The sequence below is a fragment of the Corvus hawaiiensis genome, chromosome 7 (assembly GCF_020740725.1).
Source record: "Corvus hawaiiensis isolate bCorHaw1 chromosome 7, bCorHaw1.pri.cur, whole genome shotgun sequence".
NCBI classification, from domain to species: Eukaryota; Metazoa; Chordata; class Aves; order Passeriformes; family Corvidae; genus Corvus; species Corvus hawaiiensis.
Window position 1 is genome coordinate 20,672,140 of NC_063219.1, and position 21,688 is coordinate 20,693,827.

At 36.2% G+C, this 21,688-nt stretch overlaps 1 protein-coding gene across 4 annotated transcripts in view; it reads right to left on the reverse strand.

Moving 5' to 3' along the window:
• Positions 1-972: 972 nt before the first annotated feature.
• Positions 973-21,688, reverse strand: part of UBR3 (ubiquitin protein ligase E3 component n-recognin 3) — a 109,334-nt gene continuing 88,618 nt past the window's right edge. For all 4 annotated transcript variants that reach the window (XM_048308933.1, XM_048308932.1, XM_048308931.1 and 1 more), the window contains 8 exons: positions 17,976-18,076; positions 11,169-11,293; positions 8,438-8,545; positions 7,796-7,906; positions 6,810-6,986; positions 5,020-5,229; positions 4,043-4,182; positions 973-3,412 (listed from right to left, as the gene is read on the reverse strand). In XM_048308933.1, coding sequence (XP_048164890.1) covers positions 3,295-3,412; positions 4,043-4,182; positions 5,020-5,229; positions 6,810-6,986; positions 7,796-7,906; positions 8,438-8,545; positions 11,169-11,293; positions 17,976-18,076 — 1,090 coding nt within the window. In that variant the 3' untranslated portion in view covers positions 973-3,294. The remainder of the gene's footprint in view (positions 3,413-4,042; positions 4,183-5,019; positions 5,230-6,809; positions 6,987-7,795; positions 7,907-8,437; positions 8,546-11,168; positions 11,294-17,975; positions 18,077-21,688) is intronic.

Here is a 21,688-nt window from a genome sequence, read left to right on the forward strand (position 1 = left end):
AACCTCACTCAAACGAAAACAAACTCAACACAGATTGTCACCCAGAGCCAGCCTCCTCTGATTACGTGCACTTCCTTATATCCTGTGGTTGATAATTAAGAGCTGTGAACCTCCACACACTGGCTCAGGTCATTCCTGTGGGTTTCTTTGCAAACAGCATAGTTTCATTCTCATCTATGCTAACAGTCAGACAGGCTCTATTCATCACTGCCCCCACCTCTGAGAAAAGAAAGTGTAAAGCAGGACTGCAGAATCTGGGTTAGATGAAAATTACACTGAAATCGTATCAAGATCACCACAAAACTCAAGTCTCCTCTGGCAGCTGTGCACACACCATGAACTGATCTCACGGGATTCTGAAGTAAAGAATAACATTTGTTGGATACTGTAGGAAAAAATCCTGTTTTTAAAGGAAAAATGTAATTTCCTTGTGAAATACCATGAGTTATAGAAGATTCCTATTGCAGGGGTGATGAAAATATTCATTAAAAATTTCAGGCCACCACTGAAAAAGGAAAGATGCTGTTATCCAAAGGTCAAGGTCAAAAGAAGACTGTTCCACCTAATCTCTCAAAGGTCAAAAGAAAAAACTTAGTACATAAATATTACATTCATCAAATTGAAGTAATAGTTATTCCAGAAACAGACTTGACAGAAAAGATCAAGCAGTTTTCTCGAAGTAGTTTCTCAGCTCAGCAATTTAACTTTAGCAGTGTGCAGCAGCAATGCTGTAATAGCTGGAATAAACTTTAAGCACTACTTTAAGTGCTATAATTATGAGTAAAATAATCCAAGTTAGTATTACAAAATACATGACTGTAAGTAACAAAATACATACCAGGCTTACTCTCTATGCAAAGTACTTTGCATGCATAAGATTTTGACATTTGAAGAACGGCCTGGCTATTGGGTGGAATTCAGTGTCATTTTACATTATTGGGGTAGAGAGAAAAAATTTCATGAACACACAGATTGACAGTAGACTTTTATTAACATATCTTACAATGGCAATTACTGTATTCCTAGTTTTGTACTCTTCTGATGTGTGATAAAGATTGATTTAGAGTCTACAGTAATGTACTGTACTTAAATGATCATTCATACAGGATATCACACCAGAACATTTGAGTAATACACACACACCACTCTAGTTTGGATCTGTTATTTTTCAAGGTTAGCTTAATAAAGTAGGATTTAAAAAGTTACGGGGGAAATAAAAATTCTTGTTTAGCAGCATGCAAGGATATTCAAGTACAATTTTTCAACCCAGTAATTTTTTGTTGTTTTTAAATCAACTGGTGACTAATTCACCAGTACTACAATAACCACTATGAAATACCCAAATGTTAAAGTTAAGGCTAATAGTTTTACTTCACATCCATATGCACAATCAGAGAACATTCTGTTTTAAATAAAACACAGTAATCAAATTCTGGACACATTATCTCTTGTAAATATAGCATTGGAGCTTCAAACTACAGATCACTCGAGTTCATGAGCCCTGTAATAATGTTATGCTGGCAATGTAAAGAATCTTTTTGCTCTTTAACCACACTTACAAAATGGCCTGATATTCTTAATGAGCAATGCAAAAATATCACAGGCAGAACTTATAATACAGTATCAAAAAAGTAATATTTTGGAAAAAACACAGCCATTTAGTTGGTGAAACAGAGTAATTCTAATCTTACAGGAAGTACTGTAATACTTCTGAAATATATATATATATATATATATTTATATGTATTTATAAAAACCAGTATCCTTTATTGTAGGGTTTTTCAAATTGCAGGTATCCAGAAAAAGTCATTGTATTTACTTACTTTTCCATTGGTCTGTTCTTGATTGCTATACAGTCATTTTATTTCCCCTATACACTTTTCACTATATAATTATTTCCACTGGGGAACTGTTTTCTTTGTATATGTGGCTTTATCATAAGATGTTTTTATTTTACACATATAAATTTTATTTTACACACAAGCTGTGGATGTCAAAACTACCAGGAACTGCTTGGTAGTACTGTATGAAATAGCCAGCAAATGTCCAACACTTGTGAAAAACAAGAGTAGCAATATATTACATACCAGTATTTTGACTATAATCTTTCCTATCTACTTACACTATGGGTTTTAGCCCAGTCATGCCTGTTCTCATGAATTTTTTAGTCCTCTAAGCATAAACTGTTTTGGCATTCATCCAGCGAGGCTGCACATGCACTGGTAGTTCATCTTGGCTACCTCAGTTGAATTTTCTTTATTTTTCCTTTTTTAGGAAACCAATCAGAAAGAACAGTGATTACTTTAAACAAATACAATATTGAGGAACCTCCTGAAAAGACAGTAAAGATACAAAATTGTGTTTGATTTTTAGAATAGCCTGCACATTCCCAATCCAATCATTCTGAAACATACATCTGGTTTGGAATGATAGGCAGGCTTGTGGTTGTTATGCTTGTAACTGGGATCTGCTATGTTGGGCACCATACAAATTCTCTATATACAGCAATTTCTGTATGTTATCACTAACAATTTATTCAATTGATATGAAAAAAAGAAAAGCTCCTTCCTGGAAAAAAAAATGAAGACAGAATGTGTGTTCTGGATTACATGAAGAGCAGTAAGATACATAATTTACAGCTATTTCACTTACTTATGGAGAAAAAAAATGAAGTTCCTGAGAACATGTAAGTTTTCAGTAATGCCTGAAATATTTCAATAGACCTCTATAAGTGAAATACTCTTTAAAATTCAACTTCCAGACCAATTATTACCATGCAGTCTCACAGTCATTTTACAGACCTAATTACAGATGCCTATCAAGTAAAAACCTCAAGCCAACACAAAAAAGGCAAAGAAATTTTATCCAACATACTTCATAGATGTACTAGACATATACACCGTTTCAGCAAAAGTTGCTAAAAACTCAACTCCATGCAAAGAAAAATAAAAACCAGACACCTACCCCTGGAGCCTGTAAACAACTCCAAGTAAAATTTGTGCTTCTTAACAATAATGGGATTTAAAAACACAACAAAAATAGACTACTGAGTGCAATAAGATTGCTCACACCATTTTGAGGATTTAATTTCAATTATTGTATCATTCTTTAGTAGCAACAACAGCTCATTTTGCACAGATTTCACATGTTGACAAAGTTCCATTTCCCTTTTATGCCCATACCCAATTCCAGCCCGAGCCAAAGAGCTAAACTCCCATTCAGTTAAAGCTATTGTCAGCCAAGATGCATTCATTCATGGTAACAGCAGTTATATGGTGTGCAGATGATGATGATTTACAAGCCATTGTAATGTGGCCCCCATCTTTTATTGATATGATCAAAAGTATGAGACACCCACTGCTGTTCAAGCACTTTGTATCTTTCCTTGCATATGTATAAGGGTTTACCACGCCTGTGGAGGGAAAAAAAAGAGAACAAGAAGAAAATAAATGGTTAAAATGCCAAATAAATGGAAAGATGCTTCATTATACAATCAATACATGATACTCATACAACTTTTTTTGCAGGGTAAACATGCATTTTTATTGCATTTTTTGTTGGTGAGGGGTTTTCAGTTTTGCTTCTGGTAGGGTAATTGCTGGGACTTCCCTTCCTTACACTGGATAGCAGAATCCAGAAACCATCACTTGTTTTCTCAGTAATGTGTAGCTTGGAAGTTATGCTCCTTCCCTACACTTGAATCCAACTGCATTGTCCAATTAAAGGCCAAACAACAACACTGGGAGATAAGTGTTTCCTAAAACAATACTCAGAATTAACTGTCTTGAGAATGGCAACATAGGAATCTGTCAGCTGGCTGCCTGGTGAAACTCAATGATCATGATTACACCACCTTTGGGCCAAAAAACTCTCAAAAACCCAAGAGAATAAAAGTCAGTCCAAGTTGCAATAAATGGGGATTTTCCATTTTTCCACACGAGAAAGGTAGAGATCTATTATTATCTGTTATTGCATGTCACAAGACAAAGCTGATCTACACAGAGGCACCAACTATGAAACAGACTTGTAATGAAAACATTACCTAAGATCTCTGTCTTCTTCACCGTGTGCATCGAGATAAACAGAACCCCAAAGGCAGAAACGATGGCCTCGTATGATGATGATTACAGATGCGTTAATCAAAAGGAATATTCCTGTCCCAGCTCCACAGTTTTGAGAATGCTGTAATGTTATGGGTGTATAAAGGCAAGAGTGCAAAGATTCTGTTAATGTCTGTCAACTTTGTAACAGAAGAAATTTAAAAAATAGTACTTCGTTTTGCTTCAAATAACATGCACACATTATTTACTAAGAAACAGTTTGCCAAATAACAGCCTGGCCCAAAATCCTCAATCCAAACTAGAATTCAGTGTCTTGTGCTGCCATAACAACACCTGTGTTTCCCTACTCAGAAAGGGAGGATATTTGTTATGTAAAAACTGAGTAACAAAAAATAAGCAAAAATATTCTGTACGCTATTTTGAATTTTTTGCTGTACAGCAAATCGTATAGGATTACCAAATATTTTCCATAGATGGCAAGAAAAGGAGAAAATATTCAGAAAAATTTAGTATTACCTCTTTTACAATAGTCTGTATTGTTAAACATTTGCTTTCTCTATCCATGCTCACACATCTAGTCTACAGCTCTACAAATCTAGTAAGAATGTTTTTTTAGTAATTCTTGCTTTGTTCAGTATGTCATTCTTCTCTATGAATAGCACTACCTATATTTATCCATTCATTTTAGCAATTAAGACTTTTACGAAAAGGTGAAATAGGTTGCTATGCAAGTAAATTGTCCTCAGAATCCAGTCTAGGTCTATCCCTCAGAAATAAGCACTAAAGTTTATCACAGGGGGTTAGACTAGATGAGCCTTCAGGGTGCCTTCCAACCCAAACTGTTCTATGATTATATAAACACCTTTTGAAAAGAAAATCATCAAAACTGAGCAATGGAGTTAACAACTATTAATGAGTGTGAGAATCAATTACAGAATTTTAATTAACTCTCTCTTACCAGTACACATTCACAGTAACTCTGTTGTTTACAGCATAGTCCTTTCAAGCATACAAAAGTACCACAAACTAAGCAAACAGCAGGATCTTTAGGAACCTTGGTACAAACAGAACAAGTTTTTCTGTGATAATACTGAAAAATGGTATTGTAATTCTCAGGCAACTGAAGGAGGCGTGGCAAGTCCCACTTAGGTTCCTGGATAAGCAAAGCCTGCAAATAAGGTAAGAATATATATCAGTTCTGTGCATTTGTTTAAGCATTTGTATTTTCTAAAAAAAGAGAATACCAATTATAAGAAACATGCAGTTTAAAAATCTCTCATTTCTTTTGCATTTCACGAATTTAGAAGTCAAATGTCACCTCATAGTAGTCACCTGCTCCTGGCTGATCACCCTGCCTCAACTGCAGTCGTATTTCATCCTTTTTAACAGGTACAAAATGGGCACTAGCCTTTTCCCAAGGATGTTTTCTAAATGTGACATATTTTAAGTGCAAAAACCTTCACAGCTAAAACAAGAGGATTAAGAGTGATCTCCAGGAAAGACTCTCACTCCCTGCACTAAGTTTGCTTGGCAATATCAGTGTGCTATTCCCAAACCCTGGCATCAACTATGAAAGCTGCCTCCCAGCTAAAATTTAGACTCGAACTTTCAAAAACAGAACTAGTTCTGAAGTTAGGCTCTGTAAATGATATTTGAAGACATCTGCCTGTTTTTCAAAACTCTACTGAACACAAGCCATTAAGAAGTTACCAGAACTCACAATTTTTGGTAAGACATTAAACATTGCTTTGAAAAGCCTAACTCTACACATCTGCTCTTAAAAACACTGTCCAATTTTATGCTGGAGTTTGTTTGGTTGGTTGGTTGTTGCGGGGGGGGGTTTAAACAGTAATATGTTTTCCTTCAATGTAGTAATTTTTTTCTGTGTTTATAATTGATGGGCATAGTGGTCAGATAGGATCTTCTTTGCAAGGTTCAAATTTTTTTTTAGGAGTGCATGACCTTGAAACCTAAATTGCGAAGAAAGAAAAAGAAACCATTTGTACCTGGTTACTTTCCAATCATGGGAAGAATGCTATCAGTTTCACTGCAATCTATAATGTCTATCAGATTAGCAGCAACTGTATTTTGAGATTAATCTGAGTATTCAAATTTTCACAGGAACATCATGGTGCAGTGAGGAATGCATCTGGCCTTCTCCTGACACCACAGATTTAGGGGAGGGTGACTTGAATTGTTGAGATGCAGCTTTGTCATAAAAACAATGCACTCATGTTGAAACATTTCCATTTCACAACTGATTATTTCAGTTGCCCTAACTCAGGTCTTGGTATTATTTCTTTAACCTTCAGAGAAAATGTATCATCTTTTATCAGTAACTATTAAACAGCTTTTATCCTTTTCATCTTTTTCAGTATTGCAACTGAAGATGCTCAAAAATATCAGTAATGTAAAATAGGCAAGAAAAAGTTTTGATACATATTTTCTTGAAGTTTCTATTACCTGCCCTTTACTGGCTACAGGTGCAGAAGATATGGGCGCACTATCTAAGGATAGTGTTTCTACATGCTGTCTCCAGCAATCATAAAAACCACACAGGTCTTCTTATTCCTGTTTTTAGACAATTCAACCCACATCCACTAACTAATATTTCCAATTACAATTTCTCTGTCACTTACAAGTTATATTCTCAGATCCAAAACAACAGCATATGTGCATAATGAATCAAGCAATAAATAGCTGCTTCCATATCGTGACTATTTTGGAAAAAATAATTTTGCTACATACCTTTACTTGATCTGGATGTCTATCTGCAAATGAAGCCAGTTCTGAGCACCACTGTGATATCATGTCAAATGCTGGCATGGGCCAGTCAAGACAAGAGGCACTGGTGAACTGATGAGCTGACTGAAAAGATGGTAACAGACCCAGGCAGCTTGCAAGAACACTGAATTCTTCATCTTCCTTTTTAGGCATGGAATCAGAGAGGTTTAGATTAATACCTAGGCTCTTAATTTTTAAATAGTTTATTAGAAAGGTACCTACTTCAAAAAAAAGCTATTCTATTACTAAGATGCTAATAGTCATGCTTAGAGACACAGGAAGGTTCAATTTTTCCAGATCACTTCAAACTGGACCCTTGAAACAAAACAAAAAGCCAGAAAAAAACCCCCAGAACCATCAACTGAACAAATTAAAAACCTCAAACCAAACCAAACCCCACAAACAAAACAGAAACCCCCCACAAAACCACAAATCCAAAAAACACAAACAAGAAAGCCCCAAACTCCACAATAATTTTTTTTCTGTTTAGCACCCGAAACTAGCTAATAGCTGTTTTACAAAGGAGATGATGTTGAGGCAAGCAAAAGAGGGAGCTGACTTGCAGTAAAGTCTACTTAAATTAGTCATGGAACTTAAACATAATTGTCTGCTGATGCAATGTCTCTGAGAATGAAGTATTAAGAGGCACTAAGAAAATTAGTACTGAATTCCATTCTGTGTGGAATTATACCGTCTCTGCAAATGCTGGACAAGTTTTAAAAGTATGTTGGTATTTTACGAGACAAGCACCTATGACCTAATTAAATAAGCATGAATTTGCTGAAGTTTAAGAATACCATTTTTTTGAAAACTGTAGTGCTATAAAATATGATTTTAAAAAGCATCTTAGAATAGAAAATATATACAGTGAAAAAGACACCTTAAAGTTCTAAGTTTTGATCTCTAGCTTTTATGTGGAAACATTTGAGTGTGCCCTTCTCATTCTGTACCTGACAACTAGGCAAATCCCCTCCAAAAAGATGGTGTTGAAGAAGGCTTGTGATCCTGAGGAAAGGCAGGCAGAACTGCTGCAGATAGCACTCTACAGAATCTGGATTTACCTAGATGGGAGGAAGCAATTACTAAATTCTGTCCCAGGTATGTTATCCCCTAGGTATGGAAACTCCAAGATGAACCAAGTATTTTTTAAAGCATATTATATAAACGATTGCATCAAACATCCATTCCAAAGGCCAGCATTTCATAAATAATCTGAAATACCTCTGTAGGTTTTCTTTCCCCCTTGGCAAATGGGTTTTCTACTTAAATATTCACTTTTCCAAGTTTCTGAAAGGTCTTTCACACATATGATTAAAACCAATATATATGATTAAAACCCATATATATGGTTAAACCCCATAATTATAATAAGTATTTGTCAATAACTTTCTCAACACAGCACTGACCACATCTGCTATTATTACAAGAAAGATTTGCACAGGCAAACTGTCCCCAAGGGATATGCTTTGATCTAGAAAATAAAGAATTGTACTGCAAGTCTTTAGCAAGATCACAGAAAAATCATTATAACAATGAGGCAAAAAAACTTCAAGGGGACATGCTGGATAAATTCTCCAGAAATTTGCCAATACCACTGCTAATTCTTCAGTCTCTCCTTCTTCATATATCTTCCCCTTAGACAGTTCACTAATCACATGACCCAGCAATACTTCCCAAGATTTTTCTCCACTGGATGTATCCTGCAAATGAGAAGAAAAGAAATCCAAAAAGCACTGGTCATGAAAAGGAGAAAATGCTTCTGTAATAGCAACAGCAATTAAATATATTTCCTTTTGATAAACACATGAATATTGACCTACAAAGATACACAATGCTAAAAAACCCCCCAAATATATAATTTTACAGAAAGGGAGTGCATTTAGCTCAAGAGTGAAATGTGAATTGCCGCTGCGGGGTCTCCTACCCCATCTTCTTGTACGGCAGGCAGGAAATTGCTACTTGAATTACATATGCACTGAACTGAGTGTTTTACAACAACACTTTTATAATGTTTGCATTTCACATGTTTTCTCTGTGAGTATGTAAATGCTTACTTTAAAACTAGAAAGAATCACTTTATGGATACATCTTGTTTTGATAGAATTTGAATTCTAATACACGTTTTTTTTTTTTTTTTTTAAGTAATTTTCTAAAATGTACCAACGCGGATGAATGACAAAACACTTGCTACGTATTTGAAATGAAGATGAATCTATCAGAAAGTACAAAGTTGTGTTTGGAATGAACAGTGTCTACTACAGATGGAAAATATATTTAGTGTAAAGAATAAATAGCCACTTAGTTTTGGCACTTTTATTTTGCCATAGCAATTACATTTAAAGGCAACAATTTTATAGAAAGCCTTAAGAAATAGAAGGCAGTATTCTCATAAATATTTTCTTCTAAGTCAGAATAAATTCTGCCCAGGAAAAACATGACTGGATATGAATTTTGAGTTCTGTTAGTACATTATCAACACAACAAACAACAACAGAGTGGAACATTACTGTGATTCTTTAAAGACACCAAATACTTCAGTACATAATGATGTATGTAATTCATCAGTTGGTTTCTTTTGTGCATTTTGACATCAACTTTCATTCTCCATTTTAGATGGGGTCTTCACCTTTCATATTGGGACAGCACACTTGCTGTTTATGCTCATAGTCAAAGAACCAGAAGGCAACACACACTTAAATCAGCAGTTAAGACAAATCTTCTTCCTATGTTATTCCTGGGAGTTTACTCCACAGGCATTTACAGTGTGCTTCCTATGACACCATAACACACCTTGCAAAGATAATGAGAGTGAACTGGGATTCCAAAAATACAATATCCACCTCACCCTGCTGAGAAATTAAACTCTTCATGTTGCTTGATCATTTGGCATAAATATACAGCAGAGTCTTCAGCCGATGTTTAATGTCTGGAATACCAAACTGAAATAGATTCATTTGGCATTATCCACAGACAAAAGTGAGGTGTGATCTGTGTAGTCATCCCAGGATTAAAATGTCAATCTTACCAGCAGAGCAGAAAAAGCCAACGTGAACCATATGTTTTTAACCACTGTGGCTTAAAGAAACTTTAAAGAAAGAACTTGGATTTCTAAATTAAAAACCAGCTTCCCCCATGACATGCATGAGGACAAGGGATAGGCTCAAGAAGAGAAGGACAGCCAAAGGGCTGGGAGAGTGGAACAGGGAGCTGTGTGATTACCACTGGCCAGTCCTCAGTGCTTTAAAGTGAAAAATACTGTATCACTTGAGAATCACTTAAGTAAACGATGAAAAAAAAGTTATCACTACCAACAACCTCAAGCAAATGTCTTTGTATTTCTAAGAAAATTACAATGTATTGAAAGAAGGGGTGGATAGGGAGCTAACAAAATTAAGTACTGTCCAGTGATTCCAGTGCAAAAAAAAAAAAAAAATTCTCATAGTAGCAGGCCAGCAGATAATTTGTCCTTAAGACCTTGGAATTCTGATTGACCAGGATGACGAATTTAAGTTACATGTGAAAACGCAGGTCATGCTTCTCAGTGTGCATTTCATTTTACATCTAAGGCCCAGCTGTTGTCTAGAGGGGTAATACCCCTTTTTTCTCCTGGTCCCAACACTTCTATCCTTTCCTTCGGTCTGACATTGGCATTCTTCTGACCTTCTGGGAAAATCAATCTGTGGAGTAGAAAGTTAACTGAAGGATTAAATGAATGCTGGTGCGAGTGCAGGGAACTTTGTCTTTGGTGGCAACTGGCATTCAATCAGCTGAACTGAAACAGAAAGATGCATGGTCACTTTACTTGTAAATACTACCAAAAGGCAAGGAAACAATAGTGATAAATTTCCTTCTCTGTCTCTTCATCACATGAGCACTCTAGACCACATAGTGAGAGAAATTTATATAGCTAGCCACAAATAGCACAGGCAAGTTGGAAAAGTCAAGAGAGTTTTTTCTCCGACAAGGTTGCCTGCTTTTCCTGTAAAGAAATGCATCAGATCAATGCCCATGCTTTATCTAGGAAGGCTTCAATTTCACCGGAAGGAAAGCTGCATTTACTGATTACAACCACTGCAACAAAGTAGAGACTGAAACTATAAAGATACAGACTCAAATTTGAAACTCAGTTTTGGAACTAGTTATTAATTGTGAAACTTTTAAGTCTCATCATGTACCAAACCATGCAGAAATTATACACACAGAAACAAAATACTGGATTTCTGTGAAGCAGAAGCAAATTATTACATGCAAAACAGAAGTATCTACATTCCTACCAGAAATACTTAAGCATAATTTCATAAATGTTTTAATAAACTAACCAACCTTTTTGAGAGCTCCTGATTCTTTCCATGCCATCCTATCTTCAACACTGCATTTAACAGAAAGTGCTGCCAAGGCTTGAGTATATAATAAAGTGAACAGCACTTTTATAATGCAGGTGAAGTGTTCTGTAAAACAAGGAAAGTAATTTTTAAACACTTGGTATTTTTAGCAAATATAATGATTACAGAGTCTCTAGTTACGGAAATGATGATTCTGAAATGAAAAGCCAGTGCTGTACAAAAAGAACAACCCCTCAGAACAATGTATAACTATATTTACTGGCTTTCAGAAATGACTTAGTGAACAGAACATATGGAAGCCATATTGAACAGAACAAGTACAGGGCAAGAAATTTTCCACTGCTCCTTATGTTCATCTTAATCCTGATTAGCAGTGACTTCATCCTAGTGACTTGGTGATAATACAAAATTGTATTTTGTCCAAGGGTTACACCAAGTTAAGCTAGTGATTACTGTACATGTAAGCAAATGCATACCCTACCTCTTCTGGCTCCAGTCGGGGGTAAGTGACATTGATACAAATACTGGAAGAATTAAATTCCAAAAAAAATCACTACAAGGACATTTAGCATACTTCAGTTTCTAGCCCTTCACTTCCAGATATGGATCCAGCCACAAAAGACTTGCTGCAAAACACTCTTGAGTGAGTACCTATTTACTGGACCTCATGTGCATACAGAAGGAAAACAAAAGGCAGACTGGCATTTACTATATTTTCAAAGATCTTTACAATTTTTTTTTTTAATATTTAAAGGACTATTATTTCCTACGCTTGGCTGCAGGAGAAAGGTTCTGAAATCTTTTTGGGGAAGCTAGCAACAGAAGCAAAAGAAGACTTCCTAAAATGGAAACAGAAAAAATAATTATTCTCTGAAATGAAGATATTCAAACAGTCCTTTTTTATCTTTCTACTTTAGGTCCTATTTCCAGTTCCAAATTATCTAGTTTGTTTTTAAATCTAGGCAGATCAAAGAAGTTTCTATCATCACTCACACCACTCCTTAAGCATAAACATAACTAATATATACCTAAAAAAATGTAGACAAAAATGAGGGGTTTAGGAAGTCCTCTCAGGCTTTGAAGTCAAGCAAAACAATTTTATTCACATAAGCACCTCACAAAAACTGGGTTAAATTCATTCTTTCTTCCCAAAGGATTTAAACAAGCTTCATATGTGAAAATGAGGAGGCCAAGAAAATGAAATACCTTGCTTCTCCTTTCCTGCATCTATTATCAAAACCCACTACTGGATTTTAAAACACACACAGTTAAGACTTGAGTACATAATTAAATTTGTGAAATAACAATTGTTTGTTTATGTAACAAGTGTTTGCAAATCAATGCAGACATGGATTTTGAAATCTGTTAATGTCACGGGGTATAAGCTTATGTGAGTGTAAGCTATAAGTACAATTTAAGCATCTAAAAGATCATTTGTTATTACATAATTAAAAATAGACTTTTCTGTATTATCTTCCTATCGAACTTGTGTTAAACATGACAATGAATGGTCCTATATTTCATGCCCCCCATTCTAGAGCAGGTAGGATTATAATCACACTTCCTCCTCACATCTTCCCAGGAGGAGAATTCACCAGATCCCACTAGATCTCGAGGCCATGTTTTTTATCTCTGCTGAAACCTCCATTTTCTTAGCAATCCTACTCCTGAGGAATAACAGCAGGCAAGCTTTCAGGAAATTTTCTGGGACTGAAATCTACAAGATGAAACCACGCACACTCAGAGAACTGTAAAAATTGCTTCTTTGGCCTGAGTTACAGTTTCTAATCGTAGCTAGAACTGAACTCAGGTACTGAGCTCTAACCCCTCAACAGCAGATACAAGCAATGCAAATCAATTTCACACTGTGAAAGCACGAAGGAAATCCACTGCATGTAGAGCCGCAAAGGCAGACCGCTGGGCAACAGGAACCAACCTGCCACAGCCTGCTCCATCTTGTAGTTCTGCTCAGGGAATTGCAGTGCTCAACACTGGGTGTCTTTGTCACATTTTAAAAATTCTGGGTTTTGCTAAATACAGTTACTCCTTGTCCCCATTCCCCCCCCTTAATTCTAATTGTTCAATTCACCAGAAGTAAGTCCATATTATGTTTTTACAACTAAATGAATGTTCTTGTATTTACTTACATGTATGTGACTCACAAATGACTATGAATTACATTTTTGGAGAATCCAGAATTGGACAAAAACTGCACACTCCCACATCTGGGTCACCCTTAAGAAGTTCTGAATTCTGCACAAACTTTATCTTTTTTTTTTCCCTTAGGAAAATATCTCAGAAGCAGCTCAGAGTCAGCATGCTGTGTAATGAGCACCAAGCCTTTTTATAGTCATAGAAACATCCCATGGGAGACATACTGAAAACATCAGTCACTGCATCAATTATCATTTCATTGCTACGTTATCTCTTAAAATGCCAAATATTTGACAGCTGTAGGTATCTGTAATGCTAGAGCTATTACATTCTTGTCTACTGGAAGAGCAATTTTGACTTTCCACAGCATGCATGTGGGGGCTCTGTGCTGCTTTCCTGCTGCCCCCTGGGGCAGGCTGTGCTTTTGCTACATCATCTTTTCAATTTAATAATTCTATAGCTTGCAAGTATGGCCATATGAGAAGTAAACCACTGAGCAAAGTTCTGCACTAAAATGCATTTAGGACTCCTGTCCCTAATCTGATAGTCTGACAGTCTGAAAGTATTATTACTATGGCTAGGCCAATCTAATCAAAACAGGCTAATCCAGAACTTCTGTACTTATTTTTGAATAACTTTGAGAAATGCTCTTATGTTCCTATTTTTAAAACTTTTTGGAATCAAGTAATTTCAAAGCATCTCATCCCATTATATGCATCAACCAACACCCTTAAAAATTAAATTTAAATAGGGAACACTTCTACAACTCTAATTTTAACATTAGTGCAAAAAATGTGCAGATAGATGAGCATATTACCAACAATACACATCTTTTAATTTCAGTATCAAGTTAGATGATATACCCTGGCATGCAATGATGACAGAAGGAATCCACAAAGAGAACCAGATGCAAAATTAAGGACATCGGGCCTTTTTTACTAAATTTAGAAGGAGATCTTTGTATAAATAACCTTTGAAAAATATTCTTCTTGATCTAAAGCTTGAACCCTTCTTTGAAAAAACAACTTCAGAACAACAGGAGAGAGCACTGAACTTCAGATAATCCATGAAAGGTATATTAAAGTTCCAGGATACAGATAAATATTTGAACTTCCACATTGAAACTGAATACTATTCAAGCAGTTTACATCCATACTATATTTAGTCAAGATCCTTATCCAATCATTAAAGAGAAGTGTTAGTGTTCGTCTGAAAGCTGCTTGCTGTACTTCTGTTGCACGTCATTAAAACTTTATAGAAAAAGAATCTGTCAGAACATCCAGGTCAGACTCTTCAGCAACTGAGTCTAACCAGTATTACAGGAAAAGGCGCTGAATTTAGGTTTTACACACCACAGAAGAAACCCTTTCCCAGAGTCCATAGAGTATGGTCTCAACTCCCAAAAGGAGCTTTCAAGTTGGAACACACCCAGCACTCCTAAATGGCAGCTGTCTCCCAGCAGCCCTGCAGACCATGTCACAGCAGCTCCAGGCCGTGTAACAAGAGCCTCCTGGCAAGCGCTGCTCGGCCCTCCCGGCATGTGGCACCACGCGCAGCGCCAGGCCACTGCTGGCCCACTGACCACCACTTCTATGCACCTCCTAGCCTCAGGCTCACTCCCGTTCACACAGACCCTGGTTTTTAAATACTCTGTATCAGTATGATATTTTTCACATGCAGTGCAATGCAGAAACTGAAATCACTAAAAGCTACACTTTGTACTTGTAGAAATCTGTACACCAGGTTCCCAAGTCAGGTGTTGGGAAAATAAAACTTTTTACAATTGATGGTAACAAGGAAGAATGTCCATTTCAACTAAATTACTCCAGTATCCAAAAACTGTGTTGCAGAAAGGATGCGGGGGGGGGGGGGGAGTACTGAATTCCATTTACAAAGACAGATTTTAGTTTTGATAACCACCAAGCCACTCTCTCAATTTCTGTACATACACCATCATTTGCTATTTCTGCAAGAAAGGAGCTGGAAGCAAAATCTTTGTTTTGTATGGAGTCCCTATTCACAACACCATGAACACTCCATCCTCTGCACAACAACTGCCACAGAATTGAACCAGAACCTCCTATGTGGATTTTTATGTATTTAGCCCTGTACAGTTTCAAACATTTCAAACAAAATGCTGAACGTTTGAAGTCTATAAATGCTCTGTCCTAGTTTGAAACTCAAAAGAAAAAAGTTTCACAAATGGTTTTAGTATCTTAAATGCAATGTTTATTTTGCTTGCTACACTACACAGAGGTACACTTTTCAGCCTCATTCCCTTCTCCGTAAATTGGTTAATGCTTGTAAATGCTCTGACCTCCACCACAAGGTTTTTTCTGTAGCAGTCTTCTTTCTTTCTGATAGGTTCAGATCAATTTTCTCCTCTGAATGAAGAGGCTGAACAGTAATGACATTTTTATTGCTTTAATCGATGTCAGATTGAAAAAGATACCAACACCCATCCAACAGTTAATAGGGTAGTTAATGCAATTCCCAGTCTGAATTCAAAATTAACAGTTAATAGGGAAGTTAATACAATTCCCATTTGAAGGGCAAGAGATGAGATTTTGAGTCCTCCTTACAGAGCACTCTATTTTAAAAAAAAACATGTTGTAAACAAAAAGGATTTTAAGTACGAAGTTGAAAAAGATGTCATATTTGATGAAGGACACAATGCAACTTACTTAAGTCTACTATTAAAGGAATATACTGGAAATATCTGTCAACACACACAGGCATCAACCTCCTGCATGTATCCCACTGTGCATCCAAGTCCACAGCTCCTGCACCCCATGACAATGGCAAAGCAGCATAGACAATTCAGGAAGCTGTAGGGTCAGAGATTTTGTTCACCCCTATCACTGATCTTGTGCTTACCATGAGATACTTCACAAGCCATTTTACCTTAGTTATACCTCAGCCCTCTACAAAGAATTAGTAATATTGAATTTAACTCTGTGACCTACACACCCATTGTAAAAGTTCTAAACAAACTTGTTATGACTTATTTTTGTGAACACCATTCTACACCTCCAAACAAAGAATTATGAAAGACTTTCTTTTCATTCTGCCATTTTGATGAAACAAAAATTAGGAAGATAAATGGCAATTTATTTCCCATTTAATGCTTCATAGATTTGAAGTGCTTACATTTATTTTCTTTCTGCCACTTGCCATTTCCCTTTCAACTGCAACATACAATAAACCTAAGAGCAAGGACAAAACATGCTGCTGATATGAGGCATTTCACAGAATTCTCCACAGAATGCCTTACTATTAATTGAATGTTGTCTTTTCTAGGATAAAATATACTTTCTTAAATCGTGGTATTCAATGATTGGATATTGACTACAAAGACATCACTGGTTTGTACTCTGGCTTCAACACTTCCTTCCCTGAATTTCAGATGTTAGTCTCATTAAACTTTTATTTACTGATTTTATACTGGTTTGATTGAGTCCTTCCAGCAGAATTAATTCATGTTAAACTGTAGTTTAAAAAAAAAAAAAAGTACATTTTTGACAATAACCTTCCTATGCAAAAATATTTTATTCTTTTAATATTTTCCTATTCTAATAATCTTTTATATACACTTAATCCATAAGCATGTACTTAACAATTGGGCTTGATGATCTTAAAAGTCTTTTCCTACCTAAGTGATTCTATTATTTTAATTATATTGAATTGAAAAAACAAACCCACAATGTTAATGGATACACAGAGCATCACTTCAGCTGAATTTGAACATTCAGTTGTAAGGACTGAACACCTCTTAAGGGAAGACAGTTTTTACTAAGGTGTATGCATCAAGAACAGAGCAGTTCCTGAATTTACCTTTTCAAAAACTACCAAAACTCAGCAGATATCAAAACTGCCACACAGATCCCATGGGAGAGATTCTGTTCATTGTCAGTGAAATAGTAAAGTGATACTTGCTTTGTTTGTCCTCGTTTTCAAATAAAGGTACATTTATAAATAATCAAGCCAGAGACCAGAGGGTCTGAACCCCTATTCTGGAACACACATTATCTATTAGCAAGATGAACCAGGTTCAGCTGTTTCTTTTACACAGAAAAAGAAATTTAGGTTTTAAGACAGTTTTGATTTTAGTAATGAAAGATTTCATTTTTAAATATCTCTTTAATATTTATTCATAATTATACTACATGCTGTCTCTATTGAAGTTGCTGCATTACAGCAATTATTATCTTCATAGATGAACTCTTACATAAGATTGCTGCAACTTAAACTCTGAAATTCAAATTAAATTACAATCTTACAAATTTTTCACCCTTAGGCACTCAGTTCAACTTGCAGTATTGAACTGTCCCTCTAAGCAAAAGATGAAGGTCAAACAAAAGACACTTCTCTTTCAGTAGAAATACTTAAAGAGTTTCTGCTCAGCTCTTGTATCTTTAATGAATAGCTGACTGATAAGGTAAAAAGACAGGGAACACAGATAAACCTGTCAACTCAGAACAAAAATTTCTGTTCAATGCCACCTTTTGTAGATAAGGCAGAAACATTATTTTAGAATACACAGTAGATCAGCTATGATTGACCTTCCTGTGAATCATCATGAAAGCAGCCTCATCTACATAATCACTTAAATATACGTATTCTTGTAACATACCTCTGTGCAATGGCTGCGGCATGGTTAAAATCTGGATAAGCAAAAGGGATGAGACATCTCTGTAAAGCACAGGAACTTCTGGCAGTTCTTCACTTACCAGCCTGGAAATAAAACCAAAAGAAAATCACTTCTGATAATATAAACTCATTTCCATATTTTAATTTGTATTTATTTTAAATAGGATTACATTTGACATCAAGCTTACAGAAGCCTACTACCTGAGAATTTGCTAATTGATCTCAATTTTAAAACTGATCTCAATTAAAATATTTAATGTTACTCATGTAATAATTCATGAGGAAATTACCATTTGGGTACCTGATTCTGTTGTAGTGTTTTAATACATTCAAAACTGCCTGAACTCACTGTATTTATGTAGAGAGTCAAGGAATATTCAAATGACTGAACTGGTTTCCAAAGCACGCATTTCACAAGTACACATATATCCACACTGTAACAGTAACAAATCCTCAAATTACATTTAATGTTACAGGGAATGCTCCCATTGGAAAACAGAGACCTTAGAAAAGCTACTACTTTCCTTCATGTAAAGAAATGAAGGCTCAAGCAGCCGTGACAGGTGGGATTATGCAATCTTACACACAGTCTTTATTAACCCCCTGGATGTCTAGAAGGACAGCAAACGAGCACAAAGATAGAGCAAACTTTTCAACTATCCAGATTTACTGACATAACATCATCTTGTAGTCCTGTACTTAAAAGCAGAAAATGCTTGCAGATAGGAGGTTGTTTCTAGCTTTGTGTAGCAATATTCAACGAAATTCCAACCAAGAGTATTCTTCAGGTTCAACAGTTGAGTCAAATAGCAAAAAAATCAAATGGTGAAAAATCATTCTTCCCTCTTTTAACTGATATGGAGCGTGATGGAGATCTCAGGCAGGAGCCTGAGCTAAAATGCAACACACACCCTCCCCTGTCAGTCTTCCCCTTCTGCAACACATGCAGATGCAAAGAGCTGTGTGGGTTCTTACTAGCCTTGGCAAGCAGTGGTGGTGCTGCTGATCTGTGCTGCAGGAGCCACACTGTGAAGTCCTGGTGTCACTGACCCTGAATCTCCCATGCAAAACAGAGTTCTCTATGAATGGACACCTGTGTTGCAAAGGAACAAACTGGGCCCTTGCAGACTGTGTATAGGAAGAGGTTGCCCACGTGATGGGATGTGAATGCAGGCACAGGATCTTTAGTGTCCTCTAACAGCTTTGGGGATTCAACCAGTTTATCATCTCTGAGGCCAATAAACATGATCTTGCTTTTGGAAGGAGACTACATAGCTACTGATTTCCTGAAAACTCAGGCATCTCTCTACAGAAGGCACTGCCAGAAGTCATCTGTGACATGAATTTTAACACACAGAAGCAGTCATACAAAAGGAGGATTAAAAGAACACTTATGATCACATAAGTCTTGTAAAATGAAGTGAGAGAAAACATGGTCTAACTGGTCCTTTTGAATTAATGAACCCAGACAGCTACAGAATAAACACCATCTATAACCCTTTTGATATAATCAATCATCTAATAAAATTATTGTTTGAAAGAACTGTAATATATATAAAAATAAATATAAATACATGTATTTATATATGTGAGCCTCCTAAACAAAACCCAAATATTGTAAAAATCAGTATATTAAATTCTAAAGAAGACAAAGGCAGCAATAATTTTTATCACACTACCAAGCTTCATTTTCAAAATTATACAGGCCATGAAGATACTCATTTCACTACGTCTCAAATTCTACTTTTACCTACAGGTAGTTCTACTTTATAATCGATGACACTGAATTTTAAAATAACTCTCATTGTGTAATGACTTTAAAACCATGGCAACCCTTAAATTACTTCTCATCTTTAATTCTTAATTTATATATAAATTTGGGAAAAATTTCATTTGGAATAACATTAAAAAAAACTTACTCCCTCTGGTCAGATTTAGCTGAACACCTCCGACAGAGGTATCAATGTTGTTTAATAGTCATGTAACAATTAGGTCAAATACCAGTTCTGTCAAAACTACTAAATATATGATATTTATATATATATGATGATTGACAGGCAACATCACACATAAATGAACTCATTTGCACATGCAGGACCAACTGAATTACTTTTCTAATTTATTCAGTTCTTAAGAATTGAGAAGCAAAGCTACATTAAATGTCAGGGTTTTAGATAAGCTGCTTTTGCTTACATCAAGTGCTGCAGCACATGAAGCACTTAAAAACTGCTTTGTCATTTGTTAAGAGCCTCAGCAACTTCTTCATTATGACAATGAAACTGAATTTACAAAATGTGTTTAGAGATGTGTTTTATGGAAATTGTCCATTCTGTTAATCCCCAATGCATACATGAAAGCTTGCTAAATCTGACTACAAAAACTTGTGCCACAGAAGCACTTAATAAAAAAAAGAAAGTACAACTGCAAATGGGACCAAGGTAACACAAAATAATTCAAATGTGTAACAGTTGTATGCTGTATCAATTTTTAAAAGGGAGGTGGTGTTGAAAATAAACTACACAGTGCAATACGAACACGTCCTAAAATGAAAAATGCTAAGCTCAAGCTTTCTCTATGGAACTGACCTCTCCTCCAGCCCAAGGTAACTGGGCTGCACCTTTCTCTGTGCTGCACTGGGGCTGCCTGTCACCTGACAGCTGAAAAACTCTGCCTCTGTATTCTACATCCTCCTCCTGAGAGATGTCATGCATTGTACTCTGAAATAAGCGGCATTTTGCTTATGGTGGTTCCTTGTATTTATGCTCCCCATTCCCTCTTCTCTCAACCAGAGACACTTAGAAGTTTTTGCTTGATGCTAACTCCAACTAATTATAAAGGTAGAAATTCAATAAGTAAAGTAAGTTTTGAGCCTCACACCTCTTTAAACTGTCAGACACAGAAAATTTGGGACACAGGGATATAGGTACACCTGAACAAAGGCTTCATCTGCTAAGGCAAACTTTTATTTTCTTCAGAATTTGGAGGATAAGAAGTAAAGCCCACAAATCCCAGACGTCAGAAAGGTCAAACTAATACACAGCTTCATGTTCACCGAAAGAAAGCAGAATTCTACTATTTATTCTGGCTGGACTTTAGGACATAATCACAATTTCGTATTTGCTCTTCACTGTGTCACAGCAGATTTTACAGCAGGTCAGTTGCTCATTATACATTCACTGACAGTACTAACACTCCTCTACCACAGTGCCCCCAGTGGTCCCTTGTCACCCATTCCAAAACCCATTCAATTTAACCTTTTTAAAACATGGATTCATTGCTTGACTTTGCTCATGCAGCCTGCCCAAGTTACATCAGCACAGCCAAAGAAGATGGTGAGCTGTAGTGCAGGGAAAGGAAGAAACAGCCACGAACAAATACTCCCAAAGCTGCCACTACTGTCAAAACCTATGTACTATACCATATATCCCGAGAGACATCTGTTTCAGGCAGGATTTTGTTGTATGGAATAGATCACGTAAGTTGCACCACGTGTATGTATAGACCAACCTCTTGCATAAACCTTAACTAAACCCCACTATCTCACCATCCTACTCTCTCTGTCTCAGAGTATCTTCATAAAAACTGTGTGTTTTTTCCCCATTTCACAACAGTTTCTGTGATGCAGATGTGACTTAAGAGTCACAACCTATGCACAGTTGCTCAATCCTATCCCTGAGTTGCAGTTTGTTGCCCCAC